Here is a 25925-nt window from a genome sequence, read left to right as displayed (position 1 = left end):
ATAAGTGTTTGATTATTTAGGTAATATATATACAGTACATATATTTAATTGTTATCTATATAGAACAAAACCTTAAGTATACGTTTTTCATAACCATTATTATTACAAACAAACTGTTATGTATCTGCCGGTGTTATTTTACTATTCTAACATATATATTTTATTTTATTTTAACTTTATTTCAGTTACAAGTAAATAAGGGAAAATATTTTTATAGCTTTAGTTAACACTAACAATGCTCATATCCACATATTTTGCTGTCAATTGCAATAGTGTAAAAGATAGGAGGCAGATCGCATTTTCCAAAATTAAGAAGTGATGAAGTTATAACACATTTTTTCTCTCTCTGTTTTTGAAGCACCTTCAGGTGTTGTTTGCTGGTGAAGCTACACATGTGAACTTCTACACCACGACCCATGGAGCGTACCTCACAGGCGTCAGAGAAGCAGAACGACTCATAAGCTATTACGCCGATTGAACATACAGTACCAAAGAGAGGGCAACATACATTAGCATTTCATGAAGATTACATTTTATGAGTTGCATAACATTTTATAGACTTGCTCTTACACCCCACAGACTTACACAAGTCTTGTGTTCAAACGACCCATAGGCTGCCTGATAAACAGCGGATCCTATATCCAAGTGATCTCTGAACCAAGCATATCTCTGTCTGGTTAATTGATAAACTACAACATGTTTTGTGTGTAATACTGATGGAGAAATATTCTTTCCCACATGCCAAACAATGTTAAATAATATTTTCTAAAATTTAATTAAAGTAAACACTGTAATATTTAAAGATTATTTAAAAATACTTCACATACTGCAGCACAAATACAGTGCTCTCGAGTGATATGCAGCATTATCCTGGAAATTTGCACTTGAATTGTTTTAAAATTGCCTCAAAAGTTTTTATTTTTTTATTTTTGTTTGGTCAATATGCAATATGGTGGACTTCTGCAATGCCACAGTGCCTTAAATAATTTATTTCACTGGGAATATCCATGTTTGATCATTTAAAATAATATACCATTGTTAGTTCCTACTTATTTCTTATTATTAATATCTACCCTTTTATTTATTATTGTTTAGAATAATATTAGTCATCAAAACTGAAATACCACACATGATGATTAGGGAATATGCAGTGATCAATAAAGGTTCTTTTAAAAAAAATGTTGCCTTGTATTTGAGATTCCAGCTCTGGGGTTTAAATTGTATTAATTCTCTCAACCAATTTCATAAGGTGCATCCTGGGATATTTAATTTTTTTCCTAAACTATCCACTCCAAATGACCCATTCTGATTTTATTTATTGTAAAATGTACACATAGGCACAGTTTATAGTGGTCTACAAAACTAATTTCAAGTAATAACCTTGAGCTGAACATGCTCTAAACTGTGGAGATGGTTGTGAGAAACACTGCAGCATTAACCCCACTCACCATCATGACTAGCACACTGTGGAAGTAGTGGAGACATTCGGGTTCCTGGAAACCACCATCTCTCAGGACCTGAAGTGAGACAATCACATTGGCTACATCCGAAATCACCCTATACCCTCAAATAGGGTATTTAGAGAACAGCCATTTGTAATGGTGTGAAAGCACTCGAATGCACAGCCATCATTGAGTCTGTTCTATGCACTTCTATAAGTATGGTATGGTTTGGGTTAGCTACCAAAATCAGACCTACGGAGACTACAACAGACAGTCCGGACTGCTGAGGATTATTGGTCCCCCTCTTCCAGAGTGAGAAAGGGCAGGTAAAATCATCAGACTTCACTCCCCCTGAACACCACCTGTTTGAACTGTTGCCGTCTGGATGGTGATTCAGATCACTGGGCACAGGAATGGCTTCTTCCCACAGGCCATTTCCCTCTTAAACAGTTAAATGCCTCCCAAGGCAAAATGACAAAGTGCCATACCCTGCTGCTTAGTACAATGTTTTTGTAAACTCGGTTGATATTTATTTGTAATATTGTAATATTCATAATCTTATTATGACTAAACCTGATTGTGTCTGACAGGGGCGATTCTAGGGTCAGAGCTTTAGGGGTGCTGAGCACCCAATGAGCCCCACTGCCACCACCCAGATTTTACACCCATATACGCTCCCTCTCTCTCTCTTCATTTTATTTATTTATTTATTTGTAAGGGGGGACAGTGTACACATTAATGTACACATTAATCAACATTAGAACAATGAAAATGTACCCGAGTAGAGCTAATTTTCATCGGTAGTTCCCCAGCCAGCAGTAAAAAAAAAAAGGCAACCGTAAAGATATTAACAAATTTGTAAAACTATGTTGGGTGGACTCTGTTCCTCTAGGGGGGTTCGGGGGCATGCTCCCCCGCTAGAAATTTTTTTACATTTTAAGGTTAAATGCATCAATCTCTTGCTCTTTGAGAGATCAAAATTAAGAGCTTCAACCCATGAACTGCTCGTTGAACAAAGAAAAAGCATTGATTTGTACCAGGACAATAAAGAGGGCTCAAACATCTTTTTAGTTGAGTCTCTACATTACATAATCAATGGTGTTTTGATCCCAAACAATTATTATAATAATGTAATAATGATTTATATAATTATTCCTATGATGTAAAATCCATATAGCCTATAAATGTACTATATGTGAAAATGAATATTTCAAAAGTATATTTTAGTCAACATTACAGTATAGGAAAATTAAAATACTTTTGTCATATTTCTTCACTTGCAAGAAATAAACCCTTAAGCTTTTATTTAGGAGAAAATACCAGATATAACCATGCTGATCGCGTGAGCAAAATGCACACTTTTCTTTAAATCACCCATCAAAATTGGATGCCTATCCTTGAAGTCTTGTGCTGTTTTATATAGGCACAAAGCCATATCATGGATTCGATTTTAGTTTGTTGGCAAAATATAACACTAGAGCCCATTATGTTAGGTTATACATTTTACATCTCATATGTGTTGGGAAAAGGGAGAAGAGAGTTCGGCAAAAGGCAGATTCGAACTAAAAGTGCTTTAAAGCACTTCACTCACGCCCTACGACCTACTAGTACTCCGTGACGTGCATCTGTTTACTAGAAAGACAGGCACTTAATGCAAATACGCTCCGTTATCGAAAACGCAAAAAAAAAAACAAAAAAAAAAAATTTTTTTTTCTTCCCCTCGTTTGGGCGCATGGCGAACGTGCAATGTATAAATTTTATCAGACCGGCCCTCGCGGCCTCGAAAAACTACCGGCTCACCGGGAAACTCCCGACTCTCCCGATTGCCACTCCACTAACGTTAACGTTACTCCACAGCGGCGGCAACCCGCTAGACTAAAACAGTCCGAAAATAAACACTTATTATAGGTGTACCATGGTGATTCAGGATACTGACTCCAGTACTCACCGATATGGTTTCGGAATCGGAAGAACTGAAAGGAAAAAAGTGTGAGACACAGCTCTGGAGCGTCTCAGTTGATTCACAAAGCTACCTAACGGCCTGGATTCTCATAACTCTGCGTGTGTTTCGCGCTGGATGACGGCCGTGCTGAGCGGTGCAGGTACAAGAAGTAACGTTAGAAGACGAGAAATGTTTTCATTTTCATTTCATTTTAAACCACAAACTACTGAGTATGTTTTGGACATTATTTAACCGTGTCAAAGACGAACAAAATTTTTAGAATAACAACATTTCTTGCTCCAGTTTTAGGGGTGCTGAGCTCCTTTTTAGGGGTGCTGAAGCACCCCTAAAAAGGGGCTAGCCTCGCCCATGGTGTCTGATACTTTTAGATTTTGCTCTTATTTTTTATTAGCCAACTATGTTTCTTGTTGTTGTATTTGTATGTGTGCTTTAAAAAATCCCTGTGTGCAAGCACACTTGGCAATAAAGCTCTTGCTGATTCTGATGTTGAGCACATCTTTTATTTTGAAAAATTACGTACTTCCGGGGTTGCTGTTTTCTTTTTGGCCGCTTGCTTCACACTGTTACAGTCACACCGGTGTTTCGGCGAATAAGATCATGCATTAGTCAGAACCAGAACTGGTGGAGTAATAAATAGCATTTAAGAATAGGTGAGACAATATACTCATTGTATCGGAATACTCGTGCTGTTACTCACATTTATCTCGAGGAGTCACTTGTGGCTTTTGATCAAAAGTTTTGTACTGGAATGCTGTAAATTAATTAGCCTGCTGATGATCTAACCGCTTCTGCAATCTCACATCACCATTCACCAACACACAAAAATGAATTAAAACCATTTAAGTATGAATCTAAATGTGAACTGTTAAACTACACCGACTAGTCTCATAGTAGTTTTGCAGCTTTAGCTTTGCACACCGAACGTTAACCAGAGCTAATCACTAGACACTCCGATACTGATTGTAAGTTAACGTTATTATAACGGGTTTCAGTCAACGGCGATTAAAATGTTATGTTTGTAATGTACGTTTTATATATTTATTAATTTTGTTTCACGACCACTGTAAGTATATGTATTATTAAGTTGTAAACAAGTTAGCATTGTAGTATACGTTGAACTGCCTTTTATTAATATAGTACTGATAATTGAGATCGATATATTATTTAATAATGACGTAATGGTATTTATATATATATATATATATATATATAAAAAGAATGTTTAGAGTGATGTAAATTATTTCAGATGGCATGAGAAAGTTGCTCCGCCCTCTGTAAACACCTAGGGTACGTGTTCATTTGAGATCTCTTTTCTTTCTCTTCCTACTTCACTCTCACTTACAAGGTGTATCAATTCAGGATGATCATCACACTCCTGTAAGCAGTTCTCCAACCTTGAAACGCTGAAGATCCAGATCAACAACTTTCAACAATGGAGTCATTCCCAAATCATTTGAGACCTTCTAGGAAATCGTTGCTGTTTGCCTTCATTGCAGTGTGGCTTTTTGTTTCCATTTCCTCTGATGAAGATTACTACAAACTGTTGGGTATCTCAAGAGAGGCCAGTACACGTGAGATTCGGCAGGCTTTCAAAAAGCTTGCTCTCACAATGCATCCAGATAAAAACCCTGTGAGTAGCTTTATTATGGCATTTCAAGACTGTGTCCTCCTTTCTCGTGACACTCTGAGAACGCTGCTATTGTCTTTTTAGAACGATGAAACGGCCCACGACAATTTCTTGAAGATCAATCGTGCCTATGAGGTGTTGAAGGACGAGGACTTGAGGAAGAAATATGACAAGTATGGAGAGAAGGGCCTGCAAGATGAACAGCAGGGAGGAAGATATGAAAGCTGGAACTATTACAGATATGATTTTGGTAATTTAGTTCTCCACGTTATGTTCTATGCAGATGTCATTTCATAATACATAAGTAAATGTGTAAGAAGATATGCCATACTTGTCTCTATATTGGAGAAAAACCACAAAGTTGTGTTTTTCAGGAATTTATGATGATGATCCAGAAATTACTACACTAGACAGAGGGGACTTTGGTAAGTGATCATCTTAAATCACGCTGATTATGCGGTATTCAAGGCAAATGGAAAAAGCGTCTGTGTGCTGGACTGAATCTCTTGAAAAAATGTCCAGGTTATCCATATTTCATCCCAAAAATCAAAAGATAAAAAAATCTATTATATTTTTAAAGAAAATTAAGAATGTCTGCAGTGTGACAATATTTTCATGACATTTCCTAGTTATGCATCTAGACATTTACTTTATATTTTTATTTGTGCAATTTTCATTATTGTGAATGGTGTTTGTCATTAGTTTCTAGAGATCACTAATGTTTTACAGAAAATTTTAATTTAGCACAAATTATATGCTGTTAAAATGTAAATTTCAAATTGTATTAATGATTTTGAATTGGAAAGGTATTATGTTTAAAATACCAATCAAGAAAATAATATAGAAAAGGCTAAAAATAGACTGTTTTCTTTATACAGAATTAGTTTTTTATTTTAAATTTGGGGACAATTTCTTGTTAGGTCTTTTATCTCCCTCCATATCTTTTCAGCTGATCTTGTGGTATACAAATAGAGACCTAACCTGTTTTTGCAAATGGCAGTGCTGTGAAACCAGTTTTGTCTTTCCACAGATGCAGCTGTAAACTCTGGAGAGGTCTGGTTTGTGAATTTCTATTTCCCACGCTGCTCGCACTGTCACGAGCTTGCCCCCACGGTGCGTAACTTTATTTTCTCCTCTTAATCACTTCCTCCTCAGAGCATTTCACAATTGTTCTAGGCCTTGTAGTTTATTTGACTGACAAGTGAACACACTCCACAGTGGCGGGAGTTTGCAAAGGAAATGGACGGTGTGATTCGGATCGCTGCCGTGAACTGCGGTGATAATGGCATGTTGTGCCGTAGCAAAGGCATCAGCAGCTACCCCAGCCTCTATGTGTTCAGAACGGGAAGGGTGAGGACATTCGGTCTCTATCAGTGTGTAATACATGAGATGTTTATAATCTAAAATAAAAATGTAATCATGCCAACAGAATCCAGAGAAATACTATGGCGACAGAACAAAATCAAGCCTCACCAAATTTGCAATGCAGTTTGTGGAGAGCAAAGTGACGGAATTATGGCAAGGTCTTCCTTTTTTATATTTATATTATTATTATTATTATTAAGGGGTCATGACATGAGAAAGTGACCAATAAGAGGTCTTTGTTCCATTAAAGCAGCACTATGCATTTTTTTTTTTTACCTTAAGTGAATACTTCGGAGTCATTGCAATGGTTATAAGACCATTGTATATTTATATTTTCGGGTTGAATGTTGTGCGTCTCGTCTCTTTTGTACAATTATTTTTTTATGAAAATTTAAGCATGTTTCCTCCCAATTCCTGTTACAGTAATGCAAAAAAAAAAACTCTTATTCATTATAGTAATGTGAAATATATTGTTGTAAAGTATTAATATAACATTAAGTTTATATAGTATGTTATGTTAAACTGCCTGTACTGATTTTTATGTAAAATGGATTTTCATACAGGGAACATTTCCAATGAGATTGAGCGGGCGTTTGCTGAAAGAATCGGCTGGTTGATAACTTTCTGTGCAGACACTGGTGGTGAGACAGCTACTAAACCTTTTTAATGCTAGAAATACTGATATTTTCTTAAAATATCACTAAAATTACACTTTTTCTTTTCATAGATTGTCTGGAACCTCAGACAAGGCGGAAGCTAGCTGGAATGTTGGTAAGCGTTGAGCTGATCGTGTTTAACCAGATTCAATTCAAGTATCAAATATTGTAAACAAACCATTTAATAAAGTATGTTATTGTCTCGTGAGCATGAATGAACATGTTTCTCTCTGCAGGACGGCCTGGTCAATGTCGGATGGATGGATTGCTCCAAACAGGCAGATTTGTGTGAGAGCTTTGAGGTCACCACTAGCACAACGGCCCTCTTCCCCCCTGGCAGCTCCCTTGCTCAGAAAGGCAGCGTATTGGCAAGGAACTTCTTTCTAAGGGGGTGTTTACATGACACTTTTCAACTAAAAACAGAAAAATTTTTTGCTTTTTGGCCATTCATTAACACGACAATAACATTTTTGGGAATCTGAAAATGAAAACGGGTTCCAAAGTGCACGTTTTTGAAAACAACACCACCATTATTGTCTGTGTAAACTACAAAAATGCAAATTTGTGCAAATGATCACGCCATGCGCACGTGTATTCAGTGAGGTTTAGTCGTTTTTGTGGATTCGTGTAAACTTTTCAAACATTTTTTCGTTTTTACTACATTGTTGTGTAAACATACCCTAAATATTGCATCCTGTCCAGTTGTAGTACTTGTAATCTGATGGTCTGGTTTTCATTTTGATTTTTTTTTTAACTTTGCAGTTTATCCAGAGTTTGGATACTAGAGATATATATGCACAAGTGTTGCAGCATCTGCCTGACCTGGAGATTCTTACAAGGAACAGCTTTGAGGTAAGAGTGCAAGTGACTTGAAGATCATATGAGCAGCTGTAGAAAAAGAGTTTGTTTGCACTGAACTGAGCGTAGTCCTGTACCGCACCCTGAACTACCTGCAATATCACTGTTTACACAGTAACTGATGCGCTGGATGAAATATGATTGCGTGGCATAATTATGTGCATCTTTTTGGAAATATCATGAAAGATACCCTACTAATGATCAGGGTTTTTTTCTGATTTTGTCATTTCAGCACAAATTGGCTCATCATCGATGGCTCATCAGTTTCTCCTTTGGACAAAACAATTTGGCAACACATGAGTATAAAAAACTAAAAGCTCTTCTTAAGGACTCTAACATACAGGTTATTGATTTTTTTTTTCTTTCTTGACATTCTTGATTTTATTTTGAGTTAACTTAAAAAATGTAAATATTTCTTCTTCTCATGTTGTTTCAAACCCGTATGACTGACTTTAGTCCATGAAACACAAAAAAAGTAATTTTTAAGAGGGACCAAAAAGGATCCAAAAAGCATCATAAAAGTAGTTTGTATGACTAATGGGCAATATAATCTTAGTGTTTTGAAGCTAAAATTCAGTCTCACATGACTCCTATTGTTTGACTTTTAACAAGTCCTATGGACTACTATATGGTAATTTGAATGGTGCTTTCATCAATATTTTGAGGCATAAAATTGTACAGTTTTAGAACAACATGAAAGCGAGTAAATTGCCTTTTTTACTGTTGTTTTATGCAGTACATAGTTCATATGAGTTCTGGTTTATGGTACTGTTGTGTCGGATTCATTGCGTTCATCTGTTTGCACAGGTGGGGAAGGTGGACTGCGTCTCAGATTCAGAGCTGTGTGCTTCCCTGTATATACAGAAGCCCTGTGTGGCAGTTTTTAAAGGTGTTGGAATTCATGATTTTGAGATTTACCATGGTGAGTTTTAGTAAGACTTAATATTCTGGTTCTAAATAACAAAAAACAAGTGTTTTTTTAGCCCTTTGATGCATTAATTATCCAAATAAATATTGGGTTACACTTTATTTTAAGGTGACATACTGTAGTTACATTGCACTTACTCAAATAAGTACTGAGTAATGTTACTTAACTATATACTACTTATCATAGAGTTATGTTTTGGGTTTATTTACTTGTCATGCATAATTTTCTATTATTACTATAGTAATGGTGCGTTCTATTATACCCAACGAACCGACTCGGACCTCGGATTTGACGTCACGTCCACGCTTCAAGCGTTCTATTATGTTTTGCTTGTCTGAGTCGGAGAAAGCTGTTGTAATAATGGTAGCACTGGCCGAGTACCAGGCACTTACATTAAAATTAAAATATTATGACTACACCTTATCAAAACGCAGCCATTTGAACTTGAAAATGTTCACTTTATTTATAGATTTTCATGTTAATCTTCTGTTAGCAACGCTAGCAACGTTAGTAATTGCACTCACAACAACCGATTCCCATACCTACAGGGGACGCAGCAATACGAGTGATTATAATCGTCATTTAAAATACCAAAGCGGTTCAAAAACAATGAAAACAATTCATTCTTACAAGTCACAGGGCGCAGCCATTTTGAATTCCGAAACGGAATTCTTGCTCGGTGTCCTCACAGTTGTCCGACGTCCGAGAGGAGAAATCCAAGGAAAGGGGGCGTGTTGCTAGGCAACGTCTGTCGTCCGATTCGGATCTCCGAGACGGATGAATAATAGAATGCACCATTAGTACAGTACATGTAGTAATGTGTAACTTATGATGCTTTTCCACTGCTGGTACCGCTCAGTATGTTTCGGCGCGGCACGGTTCGGCTCGCTTCGCTTTTCCACTGCGTGGTGCGGCTCGGTTTGCTTTAGCTCGGTTACTTTACCACGGCAGTTAGTACCGCTTTTAAGTGGGTGGGATTAGTTTAAAAGCAGTCGCTACAGTGGTGGCTGTTACTGGCTATTTAAATCTAGCGGGTTTGGTTTCTCGCATCGCTAATACAATGACGCTGGTAGTGACGATTCTGTCTGCCCAATCAGTGATCTGCAGTGTTTCACATCACATTTTAGCACTGGTATGGTACGCTTGAAACCTCAACAGACCAGGTACCATTTAAATCGAGCCGTACCATACCATACAGTGGAAATGCGCCATATGTGAGCCGAGCCGAACTGAGTGGTACCGTACCATGCAGTGGAAAAGCGCCATATGTCACCTTAAAATAAAGTTACCAAATATTCCAATGCTTACTTGTACATTAAAACAAAAATATAATAACTCTTAATCTCTTTGTTTGTATTTTGAGTATTTAATTACTTTAAATTACTTTTAATATGTAATATGTAATTAATGAAAGTATTAATTTCTTTATAAAACAATGCTAACCCCCAAATGCAAACAGTCATATAGTTAGTAAAGGTCATTTGGTTTGGATGTAACTACACTCCCTGAATGGCTAAAAATGTCTTTTAAAGATTTCCTGTATCAGAGGGTTGAAACCTTTAAACTTTCATCCAAATTGGCAAAATTGAGTTTGGTCTTGGTCTAAAATGTTTGCGATTTGTACTTTGTGTTAAATCTCCAGGTAAGGATGCCCTTTACAACGTTGTGGCCTTTGCAAAAGAGAGCGTGAATGCCCACGTCACCACCCTCAGGCCTGAGAACTTCCCCAGCCACGAGAAGGAGCCCTGGCTGGTTGATTTCTTCGCTCCTGTGAGTTATTACATCTAAACCTCTGCTGAAGCCTCCATCTGAACACTAATGATTGTCTGCCAAGCACATACTTACATTCAGAGGTGGAAAGAGTACTAAAATTTTTTACTCGAGTACAAGTACAAGTAGTTGCTAAAATAATACTCGATTACAAGCAAAAGTACTGGTGTTAGAAATGTACTTAAGTAAGAGTACAAAGTACCCCTCTCAAAAACTACTCAAGTACTAGTTACTAATTACTTTTAGCCTGTGATATTTATTTACTTTTATGGAAACCAAGTTATAAAAATGGTCTAATATGATTATTATTATTAATGAATTATAATGCAAAATAAATAAGCTTATTGGGTTATTTTATTTATAAACTTCTTTTTTTTTTACAATAAAGATTTCTAAAAGTACCCTACGAGTATTTCAAAAGTTTCAAAAGTTATCAGCATTTAGCACTGACACAAATGTGCCATCTAGACAGACTGACGATCAGTGCAGTTACACTGTTATGCCAGTGGGTCATGGCCGGCAAGATACTGTTTTTATGAAAGAGTCATTATTAAACTCTTCATTCTAAGCTTAAAACACGGATTCAATATTAATAAAACAATGTGTTGACAATGACATACAATATAACTTTTTAATCTAACTTTACAATGCTAAATCTTTATTACGGTATATGTGCTTGTCACCTGAGTAACGCTGAAGCTCATGTTTCAAGTGATGTTTTTAGAAAAATTATCGTGAGGTCTACCCAACTTTAAAAAACAACAACAACTGAACTATCACATATCACTGCAGAAACTAAGTTTCTATAAAAACGTCTCCTTTCCTTCCTCTGTATAACAACAACTCCTCCATGTGGGGTCATGGGCACTCGTCATCTGGTATTTCTTCGGAATTTTCAATGAATTCAGTGTCTCGAATGTCCATGTCCATTACGGCAAAGTTCTTTGATAACACTAAAATACAAACTGAAGGACGTGTGAGGACGAATATAGCTCTCCAGAAACCGGGCTTTTTTCCCGCTCCAAAGGGTTTTTATTGGCCCGCCCACGATCAGTTATTTCCATTGGATACCCAAATGCTGGTCAAAGATTTGAATAATTGTTGAATTCAAATTGTACAAGTACTTTGTAATTAATGGGATTTTTAAAGTAGTGAAGTACATTACTTAACTTAATTTGTACTCAAGTACAAGAAAAATTACAGACTAAAAAATTTACTCATAAAAGTACAAGTACACGAAAAAACGACTTAATTACAGTAATCTGAGTAGTTGTAATTCGTTACTTCCACCTCTGCTTACATTACCATGGTAACGTCCATGATACATCAAACTCAGTAGGGTGGATATGATTAGCGGAGGCAAGCACAGAGAACATTACTGACAGTGTGAAATTCACACATTAAAAGCATCATTAGGATTTGTGTTTGAAATATAGATTCTTCATTATGCGTAATTTTTCTGTCCTACAGTGGTGTCCGCCATGTCGAGCTCTTCTCCCTGAGTTGAGAAAAGCCTCCATCCAGCTCGTTGGACAGATGAAGTTTGGGACTCTAGACTGTACCGTGCACGAGAGGCTCTGCAACACGGTACCGAGATACTCGCCTTCGCTCAAACGTTGCAGAATTTGACTGTTGATTGGGCACGATGGCTCAGTATTTCTAGCATAATAATGTGGTTTCCTGCAGAGCATACTTATTATGGATTGATATTCTCATTGGCTTCCTGTCTTAGTTAACAGATCATCGTAAAACCTTCTGAATCTTTGCCACAGGAAACCACAGTATTTGACTTTCTCTTCATATTGCTTAAAAGTGAAGTGTGTCATTTCTGTACAACTAAATTGCAAAACATTTTATAATGAATAATGTTTCTTATATGGTAAAATTGCAAAGATATTTAACAACTTATACTAATTTCATATTATCATTGTTATTTTTATTGGTTATATTAGTACGTAATTATTAATTAATAATAATAAGCTATTCACATTTTATTATAATTGTTGTACTTGTTATATTTTTGAACCAGTTTCAAACACTCACTATCTCCCTGCTCTGACAGAGATATTCCTGCCTTGCATTGCCTTTGACATATTTTATATTTAATTTATGAATATTTTAGACCTTTTTATTGTATATAAATATGCCTTACCTGAGCATGAAGGTTCAGGTGACAGCCGGTTCTCATCTCTTCCATCTTTCTCTTCTTCAGTACAACATTCATGCATATCCAACAACTGTAATCTTCAACAAGTCCAGCATTCATGAGTATGAGGGCCATCACTCTGCGGACGGCATCCTGGAGTTCATAGAGGTGAGAGACAGATTACGATCACACTTCATACTCCCATTCATAATTCATACATTCATTCTGTTTAGATGAAATAGACTGTGTCTATTGCAGGACCTTGTGAACCCTGCTGTGGTGACTTTGACCCCAGAGTCATTCCAAGAGCTGGTTAAGAGACGCAAGTCCTCAGTGACATGGATGGTGGATTTCTACGCGCCGTGGTGTGGCCCTTGCCAGGCCCTGATGCCTGAGTGGAGGAGAATGGCACGGGTATCTGCCCTCATTTATAGCACTGCCAGTTTGATTGACTATGATCTTGATGTGACAGCCCTTTAAAGCACCTGTACACAAATGTTTGATTTAATCGCGATTTGTGATAACCACAATCATTGTGCACTTGCAATTTATTTTTGACATTTTCACAAAATTACATGCAAATACTAGAAATGCCATGAAATAAATTAAGGATTCTGGATGCACTTTCACTCATTTGTGTAACTATCTGTGTAAAGAATTTGAGATTTTGTCCAAAAGGTAATTCAAATTGAACATACAAACAAAAACTAAAAGGTCTTCCTTCATCTGAAGTTTAAAAGCACTTATCTTAAAATTCTGAATGTTCACATGAAGTCTAGTTTACTATTATTAACTATACTATTATACTTAATATCAAATGCCAATTAAAACATGCTCATTAATATTATTGCTATATTGTAATACTGAAAACCAAAGTGACATTTCAGAGAAAAAAAAGATCAAATAAAAACTTAATATAACCTAACTGTATAAGTATGCACACCCCTGAATACATTATTATTGATTATATTTGAAGCACCCCTTGATTGTATTACAGCACTCCATTTGTTTGGATAGTAGTGTACTGGATTTAAAAATCTTAGAAGTCAAATTGGCTTAAACATTTTTTCTTTTTCTTTAATTAAGATATTTCATTGTCACGGCCGGCTCGCAAGCCGTGACCACGAAGAGACAACACGTTGGATATATTCTCAAAAGAATAACATTTATTAAAGTAAGAATAATTAAATAAGACGGAGACGAGACAGAAAGCAACAATAAGGACTTCAAGACGCAAACGGCATGAGGATGGAAGAGCACGCGCCGTCACAGTTAATATTTAATTTAAGAATTTAATTGTATATAATATTTAGTATTTTAAATATTACTCATGTAATTTTAACCTGTGCAATATTTGTTTTGCAAAACCTCAAAAGTAGTCATTTTAAATATTACGCTAGAGTTTTGTGTGACTTTAAAGGTCATTGCACACTGAGTCCGAAATTTTTCTGTGCGTTTTTTCGTATTTGTGATTCAGTGGCTCTGAATTGTCAAAACATCGTTCAAACTGCTTGCTATGGATGCGAAAAACGCAGAAAATCAAACGCGTTTCGATTTTTTTTTTTATGACGGACGAAAGTTTCGGAGGCAGTGTGCTAGCGTCATTGACAAAACGTGAGGTCGTATTTACGTTTTAATGTGTGAAAATTTCGGACGTGAATTTCGGACTCAATGTGCAAGGGGCTTAAGGTGTATCCATTTTAAGAATACACTTTACGTGAATAAAAAAAGACAAGCAATTTATAAGTCATTTGAGAATTAATTGCTTGCAAAAATGTCATGATCATAACTACCCTGTTGCTGTGCCTGTTCTAGATGCTGAGAGGGACTGTAAACGTGGGATCAGTCGACTGCCAGAGATACCACTCGTTCTGCCAGAGCGAAAGTGTCCGAGGTTACCCAGAGATCCGCCTGTTCCCTCAAAACAGCAACCGCAGGGACCAGTACCAGTGAGTGTACTTTACATTCCCAACCTCATATACAATTACACCTCAGTTCAACAAGTTCTGCATTTCTCTCCCATTGTTAACAGGAGCTACAATGGATGGCACCGGGATGCCTTTTCACTCAAGTCTTGGGCTTTGAGGTGAGCCGGATTCATTCTCACTAAATATCCATAAATTCGCCAGCGTTTTAATCAGCTTATCCTATTTGATTAATAGTTTTTGGTAAGCATGCGAGAGACTTGATTAAATAATTTCAGTACAACGTAAAACTGAATTAAAGTTGCTGCCTAACTATAGAGTTTCAAACCAGTCACTTTTGGTTCCATCTGTTAGGATGCTGTCTATGTAGGCAGAGCTATATTACGTAACCTCAAACCCCTGGTGTCTTCTGTCTGTAGCTCGCTGCCTCGTGCCTCAGTGGATCTGTCCCCTGAGGACTTTAAGAGAAAGGTTTTGGGAGGGAAGGATCACTGGGTGTTGGATTTCTACGCCCCATGGTGTGGGCCATGCCAGCAGTTTGCCCCTGAGTTTGAAGTTCTCGCCAGGGTAAGACTAATTTGTGGAAACATCTGATGTAGAACGTCATTTACCCTCCTCGCAAAGTGAGAATCATATTTAAAATATTATGCTTTCCTTTTCACAATTAAACTCTAAAAACTTAACATATAAATTGTAACTTCATACTTGTGTTTTTAAAGAAAGATTAAAGCTTGACAAAGTTTATACACACACAAACATTTTATTTTCCATTTTTAACTGTCATTTGCAGTGCTTCATGGGATTGAAGTACACGTCTTGTACCTTTGTCTTTAATTTGAAGCAAAAAGTATTTGAAAAATAGACAAAGTTTGTAATATTGTAAAATTCACCACATGGTTGGCTGGGTTTTTTTTTTTTTTTAATCACTAAAGGGAATATACTTCCTAAACCGAGTTTGCACTTATTTTGTAGTTTTGTTTATCTGTGTAATCTCAAGATTGTCTTTGGGTCGTTCTCAGATCCTGCTGGAGAACGTGATCATCAGGTTTTGTTCATGTTAGCTCCAGTGCTGCAGTCATTAAAGCAAAAGGCCGATTCAGTTTAGACTTTTCACTCAAAATTAACATTTAAAGGGTCATTCCACCTCTGGAAAGATGAATCTGTATTTCTAGACTGAGAAAAGACAGAAAATGTATTTTTGGCTTATGTGGATGAAAGACAACAACTCCCAGAATGCACTTGCTTCGCTGCCCTAGGAGGCCACGCCTACAGAGCGCAGTAGTTAAACAACAAGTCTAGGCTAATGTTACTACTAGTGAGTCTCCATGATGAGTCTGCCCGAAAATGTGTTTCGAGATCGCCCAAAATGTCCGGGATTCGGTTATTGCGTTACTGTGGCGAGCAGGACGAGTGAGGGCCGTGTGGAGAACGATGCGAGGCCGGTGGCGTGATTACTGATGAGCGACGCCTGTGAGACACACCGGTCTCGTATCTCTCACAGAGGAGCGGGAATTTTCTTAACAATGTTAAAAACCGCAAATAAACCGATCACTTTTTTAGCGTTCATGTAAACACTACATTCACATTCACCAATCGGAATGAATTCAGTTGGATTGAAACAAAAGCTGTAAATGTAAACAATGCATGTCAACTGCAGAAAGCAAAAGCTGAATCCCGGACATCGACAGCCGGACAAGTCCGGGAAAAAGAGGACGGTAACCCCTAAAGTTACTACTCGGCTTTCTCCACAGAACAAGAGCCTGCTAGTTTAGCTTCCAAAAAAGATGGCTGACAATATGTATAATCCCAATCCTCCATAATGCATCCGTCCGCCAGTTCAGCTTCGTCCATATTTTAAAAAAAGTTTCTGCCGATGAAATCAGACGCACTGGCACTGATCTGTGATAGGTCTGTTAGCGCATTAGGCCCAACCCCCTATGGGCAGGTGGGAAAGGGTGAGATCTAGTGTTTGTAGTCTTTACAGAAATTACACTTCCTCCTACAATGACGTAAAATGACGATTTTTGCGTCATTGTAGGAGGAAGTGAAAAAGGTAAATAGCAGATTTCTCTCGTCTCATGGGAAAATAAGAGTGTTGCACGACCATTCAAGTGCCTCAAGTCCGCAGGATTGTCAAAGCGATACACAGCAAGTTGCCATGGAGAAAACCTTGATCATGTCCCAGACAAAGTCAACAATCACCAGGTGTCCTAGGGAGTCGGGCAAGTAACGCAAGAGCGGCTCTTGCGGCGAGTTGTTGTTCCAAAAGCGGCCTTGGCCAAGGGCAGTGCTAGTTCGGGGCGGCCGAAAACAGATAAGATTGGGCTTGTTTGGTCTTGGGGCGAAAAGCCGCATTCAATTTACACAGCTAAATGGGTGGAGTGTCCCTTTAAAATGCAGTAAAATGTGCTATTGTAATTAAAAAATGCAGCACTGGCTCTTGACTAACTTCAATCAGTGCAGGTGCTCTGATCGTGAATAATTCAACACATCAGTCATCTATTCCTCCCGTCTGCAGATGATGAAGGGAACCGTGCGAGCTGGTAAAGTGGACTGCCAGGCGCACTACCAGACCTGCCAGAGCGCTGGGATCAAGGCTTACCCCACTGTCCGATTCTACCCCCACATAGGCACCACTCGGGTACGGCACAAGCGCTGGCCATCGTATTGTTCCAGGTGCTCTCTGGGTTATTTCTGTACCTACTCAAACCTCTCTATCTTTGTGTCCCAAACTCTTGTAGCGAGATCATGAAGGAGAGCATATTAACAGCAAAGACGCCACCGTCATCGCAGACGTTCTCCGACAGAGACTCCAGCAACTAGCACAGGGAAAGTCCTCCAAACTTAAAGTAAGATACGGCTCCTATTGGCTCTCACTACTTTTGGTTTAGGAATCCGAACTGAATAATAAAACACGGTTTATATGAAACTGTTAAATTAAAATGTTGAATCTGAGAAAATGTGTTGACAATCCAGTTCATTATTATTATTTTATTAAAGCCAGAATCATATTTCAAAAGAACGTACAATTAATCGCGCAGCCCAAAAGTCAACGTTTTAATTCATAGCATCATTTCCTTCCCTACAGGACGAACTATAGGACACATCTTGTGATCCACAGCTGCTGTATGTGGCATGGTGAGAGTGATGGAAGAAAACGCACACTCATGAACTCACTTTGATGAGCGCAAGAGATTTGTTTGAGTTTTTTGACTGCCAAATGGACTGTAGAAAGGAGCGGCCTCACCTCGACTGCCTCAGAGAAGGGTTCGAGGGGGGAATCAGAGTTCAAAATGCACCTCTAAATGTGTTACTGATTCAATGAGAGGTTACCACAGTGCAATTTATGATCCTCTGTAATCTATGAATGTCAAAAAGTGTCTTCATTTCCTTACAGAGACTGTATTTATGTCTGTATTTTCTCACAGCTGCTCCGTTTTCAATTGGATTTATGTGATTAAACAGTGTAAAATGTGAAGAATTTTAAGAGAGTTGTATTTTACTTGGTATTTCTGAACAATTTTAGAAGACTTATTTTAATGTGCTTCTGGAACTATCATGGAGTTTGTTGTTAAACCAAATTATTGTAGAAAGCCTAATACTACACTGGCGATAGATATGTTCTTTTTTAATTGTTCTTTTAACCATTTTAGTTTCTAGCAGCTATATAAATTGAAGAGACTCTTTATAGAAAAACACCTCCACCCTGTTTTTTGTTTTGTTTTTTAACTTCGTTTACTGATATTTCTGTAATAAAGGTGTGAATGTTCTCCAGGTGACCACTAGGAGGCACTGATTTAACATCAAGTTCTCAAAGGCCTTTTAAATTGAATTTTTGCATTTATTCTGAGGGATATTCACCATTGTTTTGTAGAAACAGCTTATTAAACATGACACAATGCCCTGTTTTTGTAATAGTTCAATGAGTTACAATGTTGTCTTTCAATATATGGGGTTTAATTAAACAAATTCGGTAGAGAACATATTAACTATATTTTAAGAGTTCAGATGCAAAAGCCTCTAAATGCCATTTGAAATTTTCTTCTAGAATGATCATTTTTATCAAGCTTGTATATTTAAGTTCAGTAATTTCACTTTAAATTGCAATCTTGCAATTTAAAGTGAAATTACTGAACTTAAATATACGAGCTTGATAAAAATGATCATTCTAGAAGAAAATTTCAAATGTCACTTAGAGGCTTTTGCATCTGAACTCTTCATTTCTAATATTTGCTGAGAAATGGTTAAATATTGTCCCAAATTTCTAAAGATTACTTTAAGTTGTATGTGTACAAACATTGCATTACCAGTAATGTAATGTTTTTATAACCATTCCCAACTCTTTGAATTATATAGGCTTTACCCCCCTTCTTTTGACATATATTTCTGTAAATGGTTGATTAAGATATGAATGAGCACCAGGTTCAAGGTTTGGCTGGTTAGCATGGTCTGCTGGTACAACATGTTGCACCTACAGCATAATTGGGCCAAAAATCTATTTTTTCATGGTCTTACTTTTTAATAATCCACTTTAGACATTCTAGTAATTATAAGTAAGTGCAATTACATGTCAACAGTAGAGTATTACTAGAGACTGTTGGATTATGGTTTGTAGAAAAAGTTGACATTTACTTGCATAGTTACTTCTAGTCAGCAGAATGTCTGTTGGGGGAGCATCACAATAAAGTGTTGGTAGATATTAAGCAGACACTCTGACTGATGATAGTTGACATTTAGTTGCAAAGTTATTTATGGTCAGTAGTATTCACAAATATAATAACTGTAAGTTGGGATCGTAAAAATAAAGTGTTGGCAGATATTAAAGGAGTAGTTCACTTTTAAAAATAAATTCACTTTTGCTGATGATTTACTCACCCCCATGTCATCCAAGATGTCCGTGTCTTTCCTTCTTCAGTCGAAAAGAAATTAAGGTTTTTGATGAAAACATTCCAGGATTTTTCTCCATATAATGGACTTTACTGGTAACCAAACGGTTCAAGGTCCAAATGAGAGTTTCAGTGCTAACTGTTCAAAGGGCTTTAAGCACAAATCTTCTTCAAATGACATGAAAAAAGATTTGCTCATTTTGATTAACGAGTTTGAATAGGAGAGTCACGAACGCACATCACAGAACAGAGCAAGGCGAGCATTTGAGCTTATAAAACTTAAACTTTTGTTTTTTATTTTTTTAAATGAGCAATCGTTTCACTTGATAAGACCCTTATTCATCGTCTGGAATCGTTTAAAGCCCTTTGAACAGTTTGCACTGAAAGTGTCTTTTGGACCTTGAACCGTTTGGTTCCCATTGAAGTCCATTATATGGAGAAAAATGCTGGAAAGTTTATCAAAAACCTGAATTTCTTTTCAACTGAAAAAAGAATGACTTGGATGACATGGGAGTGAGTAAATTATCAGCAAAAGTTTTTTTTAAAGTGAACTACTCCTTTAAGCAGACAATCTACTAATTATATACTGACTAGTTGACATATTTGCAAGGTTACTCATAGTTAGTAGAATGTTTAAAGTTGACATTGACAAAATTACCCAAGTAATCTGATGAAAAATATTAAGCAAAGTTACAAATAATTCATTATATTGTAGTAGATGTTTCGTCAGTGCCTGATAAATTAGAGACTGAAGACTTTCTTTTTTAGCTTTGCTATTAGCTCACGGTAGTCGCCCTGAGCAAGAGCAAACATGGTCGTGCGCTGTTCAAGGAATGGGAATGCTAAGGGTTATTTCTGTCCAGGTATTATAGAGCTTCAAAACGGCACCTCTCTGTTTGTTCTTCCATCTCTACAGGGACACACGTGCGACTGCGTTTCGCCGCCTCCGCGCTAAGTTCATCCGAACTTCCTCCATTTTAGCATGGGAGAAGAGAAAGGACTTGAGCAAAGGGCTTGGCGCCAGATGTTGGGATGAAATGTCCAGGGGCTGTGGCAACACATCAAACTCTTTTCTTCCCCTTGTCAGTGAGGAGCTCCCATCCTAGTGCGCAGTGTGTGTCCTGGCATGGGCGCTGGAACAGTGCTCACCCCCGCGCGGACACCAGCGACACACGCTGCTTACCTTGGATGAAAGCTCGCACGGGCCTCTCGCATGCGGGCGCTGGAAGAAAATCCCTCAGCTGCCTGACCCCACCGTACCCCCCTAACCGACGGGTCCCATCCAGCGCTTATGAAATCATGGGTAACACGCAGGGTTGGGAGAAGCCCATAAAAAAGCAGCACACCCCAAATTAAAGCAAGGTTCAGTAATAATTGTTCAAGGTCATTTTGACCATTAGAGAACATTGGAAAGGAATCATGGGAAGCGTGTGAACGTCCTGCCCAGGTGAGGCAGTGTTCCCAGAGCTGCGGTTGCCCTGGTGATTCCCGGGAAACTGGGCGACCCTGCGGGATCGCTACGTGTTTATTTTCTTTCATTCCGAGGTGGAAAAATCCCACCTGGGGCCGCTGGACAGGCTCTCTCAGCTGGCAGCGCTTTTCCCAGTTCTGGCGTCAGCGCGTTGTAGCACCTTGTAACCACAATGTGGTTTTTAACGAGAGGAACACTAGAGTTCACGGAAAACACACACTATATGCTTTTAAAAACCGACGTCATTTTGGACAATCATAAAAATGTGTTGTGAAATTTATAACATGATTATAATTTAATACTTTTTTAATTCAAATATCACACCAAAATAATACTTTCTTTTATTTAAAGTCTTTTATTTTGCTGCAGTTTACATTCGCACACATCGAGGTTACGGCTTTATGAAGCCCAAGTGACAAGTGTAATGATTTTTCTCCATCAGGTGGACAACTCAACTAAAACAACTATAAAGCTCCCTGATGACTATAAATTCAGATGCAGATACTGACAAGGGGAAAGTCGTGTAGATGTTGATGACTTGATTTACATTCATACGTATTTTTATTCATTTATTGCATCTATTAAGTTACGGTATCCTGAAAATTCACACAGGCAAGGACATGAATCCACCTCTTTTATGGTAATAATGCTTGAATTAAAAGTAATTTTAATATTTAGTGATATTTTAAAGTAAAAATGTCTAGGGGGTGTAACTTCATTTTTTCAGATTTTAAACTGATTTTTTTCAGATAAAAAAAAAAAATACTCAAAAACTTTGACAGTAATCTGACCTTATTTCCTAAAACGATTGTAAATATTTTAAAACGTATTATTCTTATTTTTTTACAAAAAGATTTAGTTCAGGTTTTCATAATATATTCATAAATTCATAATATTTTTTTACCTTAAAATGCTTTGTAGTTAAGATGTGAAGTAATAAAGTGTCAAAGTGTAAGGAAAATATTTTATCAGTCATATTTAATACATTACTTGACTGTTAAATTACTTCCAAATATGGTGCATGCGTTTACATTTTTTAAAATATCTTTGACATTCTTATTTGTCACTGATCCACAAGCTAAAATTTTATAAAACATTTTAAAACATTGGGAAACAAACAATAACTCTAGAAGGCCTGTATTCACTGGGCTTAGATTAAGCCAGGGGTCAGGGGACATTTAAGTTTAGCTTGTTTAATCGTCCCTTAGAAAAAAAAGATTACTAGATTGCATCTTGTGACAAAACAATAGAATATAAGACAGTTCAAACATGGATTTTAGCCTGGAACTAGGCTTAAATCTTGTCTGTGAAACCGTGTATACACCTAATATATACCACACTGTAAAAAAATATTTTCAAGATTTGTTATCACAACATTTTTTCTTTTGTCAAATCAACTTAAATAATTTATTTAGTTCAGATAACTTATTATTCTGAGTTTCTGATGATTAAATCAATCTCCTTCATTGTATTAACTCACATTTTCCAGTTCAATCAACTTAAAATTTTAAGGCAACCAGGTCACTTTATTTTTTAAGTAAACAATATTTTTTTACAGTGCAGGTATATACCCAATAATTGTGTGTGTGTTTGTGTGTGTGTGTGTGTCTTCTGTTTGATGTGAAGAAGTCTTTGGTGCTAATGATAAGGTAAATAAAATGCCCAACATGTAAAGCAACTATTTGTCCAGACAGACAATGTAAACGTGATAATTGGGGCTTTGTGAACAGCTCTACGGTACGTCTGATTGGCTTTAGAGAACATCCAAAAACAGCATGTGGCTACTTATCATTGCAAAGATCTTATCATAACGGATTCGTCTGTGAGCGTATGCAGTCCTCAAAACCTCACGGCAGGTTGTATTTGAGCAATTAGCATTGACTTTTCCCTTGAGAGGAAAAATGCATCTTTTCAAGTAATAAATCAATTAGTACACAAAGTTCACAAGACAATGCATTATAGCTCTGTTTTTGGAGAATGCGGTGCTCCGAGGGAATCTAGTGTGAAGAGAATCACTGCCGCAGGAACCATGACAAAGTCCTTTCGACATGGGAGTTAGACCCCTTTACTAGAGGATGGTTATCAGTGAATGATGATTTAAATTCACATTTGACTTCATAAGGTTGTAAAGGGTTAGTTCACCCAAAAATGAAAATTCTGTCATTAATTACTCACCCTCATGTTGTTCCAACCCTATAAGACTTTCGTTCATATGTTTGATTAAATCTGAGAGCTGTCTCACTCCTCCATAGGCTTCTATTGCAATTGATATCTGCCGGCCAAGAAAGTTAGTAAAAACATCGGTAAGATAAGTGACTACATTGGCTCAACCTTAAGTTTATCAAATCTTAATTTGTTTTCTGAAGATGAACAAGTCTTACGGGGTTGGAACAACATGAGGGTGAGCAATTACTGACAGAATTTTCATTTTTGGATGAAGTATACCTTTAAGGCTCACAAGGTTTTTAAATATTTATAAATCCTATTACATATTTAAATACATACATATATGTTTATATATAATTTCTTATTTCTAGTAATGTTATTTTTTATTAATTGGATTAATATTAATTAATATATTATATATAGAGTATATATTTATTTATATTAATCAGATTAATAAAAAATAATATAACATTGTATATATGTAGGCCTACAGGTTTTATTTTTATAAAATTGTATAATAATTTATGGAAGCGTATTGCATTCCCTTAAAGAAAAAAATCTACTCTGTTTTTCTGAATTAATGAGTTAATTATCTCAGAATTACGAGATAATTTTTCATGGAAAAAAGTTTTTGCTCTGTTTTTCTGAATTAATAAGTTAATTATCTCAGAATTACAAGATAATTTTTCATGGATTTTTTTTTTTTTTTTTTTGGTGTTTTTCTGAATTAATGACTTGATCATCTCAAAAACTCAGAAATTCAGAGCAAAAACTTTTTTCCATGAAAAATTCTGATATAATTAACTCGTTAATTCAGAAAAACAGAGTAGATTTTGTTTCCTCAAGTGAATGCAATACGCTTACGTAATAATTTATCTTATTTACTTTGATTTACTTATCTGCATGCTGTTCCAAACCTGATGACTTTTTTCTTCTATTCCACAAAATTATACATTTTGAGTAGTAGTTTTGGTGCATTTGTGTCCACCATAAAGCTAGAAATCCTCGCATTTGTATGAAAAAGGAAGCAATAAAGTCAAAGAGGTTTGGAACAACACAAAGGTGAGTAAATAAATAATACCAAAAATGTTAATCTGTGTGTGCACTAACCTTTTAAGACTAACTAGCAGTCTGTCCGCGCACCAGACAGATGCTGTTCACGTTTTGATATTCTCCTGTAAGTGCCCACACGGGGCTCAGGAAGCCTCCACTTGTCTTTGGCCTCATTAAAAGGCAGAGTTGTTTTTCTGTGGCAGAGGGCAAAGAAAAGAAGCCGTAAATGTGAGCAGTACAGATGTTTTACCGTTCTGCAACAGTGAGGCAGACTAAATCAGACATCTGCAATGCATTTGAGCTGGATCTCTAGCCTTCACACAACCCTTCATCATCCACCACTTTGCACCTGTGAAGCAGACTCACGCATATATACACAGACCTGTGTCGGTGCATAATTTAAATGATAACATACAGTAAGTGTTACTGATTCTGTGTCACGGATTTCTTTTGATGCTTAACTGGAAACAACAGGCTTGATTTCAACTGCTCTGCATTGTGTAATAGCCCTGTTCATGTTCCCGAAAGAAGGGTGATCAGAACGAGGCCGATCACACAGCTGAGCACCAGGCACATGTGAAAGTGCTTTGGGTCAGTTATCTATACGGCCACATGGAATAAGAACTCCAAAGAAAGTTCCACAGATTTCCAAAGATTTGGAATTCCTGCACATACCCATATCTTTGTGTGTTTGTTTATTAAAGAGTCTGGCTAATTTTATCATGCTTTTACACCAAATAGAGTGCAGTCCTCTCAGCTATGTATACATTTACCATGTTTAATATATATCCCATGACATGACGTTGACAAGCCCAGTTTTCTTTCCCATGATATAATTACAATTCATCTGCAGGTGGCCATGAACTAAAAGTAACAAAATATTCAATAATTATGAATATTATCTGCTTTTTATCTCGCTGAAGTTCAAACTTTGACTAGCAGGTTATAACCTTTTTTACAGTCTATGGGTATAACTGAGCCACATGCTAACCAGAGTGTGGTGTTGATGTTTGTCCTATTGAAAAAAGAAGTCTGAATGAGACATCGTTTAAAAAAAAAAAAAGCTAATAGCCACTAGCTTTGAGTTCATATGTAGCCTAACGTTAGACAGATAGATTTTTAGCATCCTAGCTAACTTTTAGAGGTAAAATTTCTCAATATCTAAAAGTATCTAAAAAAAAAAAAAATCCCAAACGTACTAATTGTGTGATGACGTTGTAAGTTCATAACAGAAAATTAAAGCAAATTACTATTAAAAACTTAACAAAACTTACCAAAGTCTGTGTTCTGTTGCTAACTCTCACAGCTCACAGCAGGTGAAATAATCATAAGGACCTGAACCTTCAGTGACAGCTGACGTTTTCTTTTGCCTGATTTTTGAAATGTCTTCAGAAATTTCTGGCAGTGTTGAACAAAAGTTGGAACATTTGTAACATTTATAAAATTAACCTCTTCTGTCAGGGCACGAAAGTAATTGTTTTTGAGTGGTTTGAAGACAGATTCGATTGAGACTACTTTGTGCCGTCAATTTCTGACAAATATGTTATGGGGGGATACTGAGTCCTGAAATGTGTTGAATATAAAATAAGAGTTTCCTCTGCTGTAAAAGCCCAAATTATGTATAAGCATAACTGTTGCCTTGTTTGAGAAAGGTTATTGCTCAGTCACT

The 25925-nt window shown here is 36.8% G+C and overlaps 2 protein-coding genes and 2 long non-coding RNA genes across 6 annotated transcripts in view; 2 read left to right on the top strand and 2 right to left on the bottom strand.

Annotated features, from left to right (window-relative positions):
• LOC120487182 (spermine oxidase) overlaps positions 1 to 1004 on the top strand; it is a 4321-nt gene extending 3317 nt beyond the window's left edge. The window contains exon 3 of the mRNA XM_039683426.2: positions 359 to 1004. Coding sequence (XP_039539360.2) covers positions 359 to 478 — 120 coding nt within the window. The 3' untranslated portion in view covers positions 479 to 1004. The remainder of the gene's footprint in view (positions 1 to 358) is intronic.
• LOC120487185 (uncharacterized) overlaps positions 1 to 12888 on the bottom strand; it is a 13853-nt gene extending 965 nt beyond the window's left edge. Inside the window, exons 1-2 of the long non-coding RNA XR_005624395.2 lie at positions 12762 to 12888; positions 1449 to 1517 (exon numbers count right to left, since the gene is read on the bottom strand). This is a non-coding gene — a long non-coding RNA (uncharacterized LOC120487185). The remainder of the gene's footprint in view (positions 1 to 1448; positions 1518 to 12761) is intronic.
• Positions 3939 to 18588, top strand: dnajc10 (DnaJ heat shock protein family (Hsp40) member C10). Of its 3 annotated transcripts, none has more exons than XM_039683419.2 (23): positions 3939 to 4055; positions 4751 to 5035; positions 5117 to 5282; positions 5407 to 5457; positions 6063 to 6145; positions 6251 to 6382; positions 6462 to 6555; positions 6961 to 7038; positions 7125 to 7168; positions 7290 to 7421; positions 7816 to 7905; positions 8144 to 8254; positions 8719 to 8833; positions 10482 to 10609; positions 12080 to 12196; positions 12822 to 12923; positions 13014 to 13169; positions 14571 to 14704; positions 14788 to 14841; positions 15100 to 15247; positions 17199 to 17321; positions 17422 to 17529; positions 17769 to 18588. In XM_039683419.2, exons 2-23 carry the CDS (start codon positions 4838 to 4840, stop codon positions 17778 to 17780), a joined length of 2376 nt encoding a protein of 791 aa, XP_039539353.2. In that variant the 5' UTR covers positions 3939 to 4055; positions 4751 to 4837; the 3' UTR covers positions 17781 to 18588. The 3 variants fall into 3 exon arrangements, with proteins under 3 accessions (XP_039539353.2, XP_039539354.2, XP_088989509.1); XM_039683420.2 differs by having other exon boundaries at positions 3954 to 4055; positions 4765 to 5035; XM_089133383.1 differs by lacking the exon at positions 3939 to 4055 and adding an exon at positions 4128 to 4367.
• LOC120487183 (uncharacterized) lies at positions 13115 to 25925 on the bottom strand. Its single transcript, XR_005624393.2, has 3 exons — positions 25531 to 25925; positions 24314 to 24450; positions 13115 to 13240 (listed from the first exon to the last, which is right to left on the bottom strand). It is a non-coding gene; the product is annotated as an uncharacterized LOC120487183 (long non-coding RNA).

Source organism: Pimephales promelas, chromosome 7 (genome assembly GCF_988280905.1).
Source record: "Pimephales promelas chromosome 7, fPimPro1.hap1.1, whole genome shotgun sequence".
In the NCBI taxonomy this organism is placed as follows: domain Eukaryota; kingdom Metazoa; phylum Chordata; class Actinopteri; order Cypriniformes; family Leuciscidae; genus Pimephales; species Pimephales promelas.
This window is presented reverse-complemented; position numbering and strand designations above follow the sequence as displayed.

Coding starts and splice junctions, on each gene's coding strand:
- dnajc10 (XM_039683419.2), top strand. CDS start 4,838: ATGGAGTCATTCCCAAATCATTTGAGACCTTCTAGGAAATCGTTGCTG. Junction 7,169..7,289: donor GGAAGCTAGCTGGAATGTTG/GTAAGCGTTGAG, acceptor TTCTCTCTGCAG/GACGGCCTGGTCAATGTCGG. Junction 10,610..12,079: donor TGGTTGATTTCTTCGCTCCT/GTGAGTTATTAC, acceptor TCTGTCCTACAG/TGGTGTCCGCCATGTCGAGC.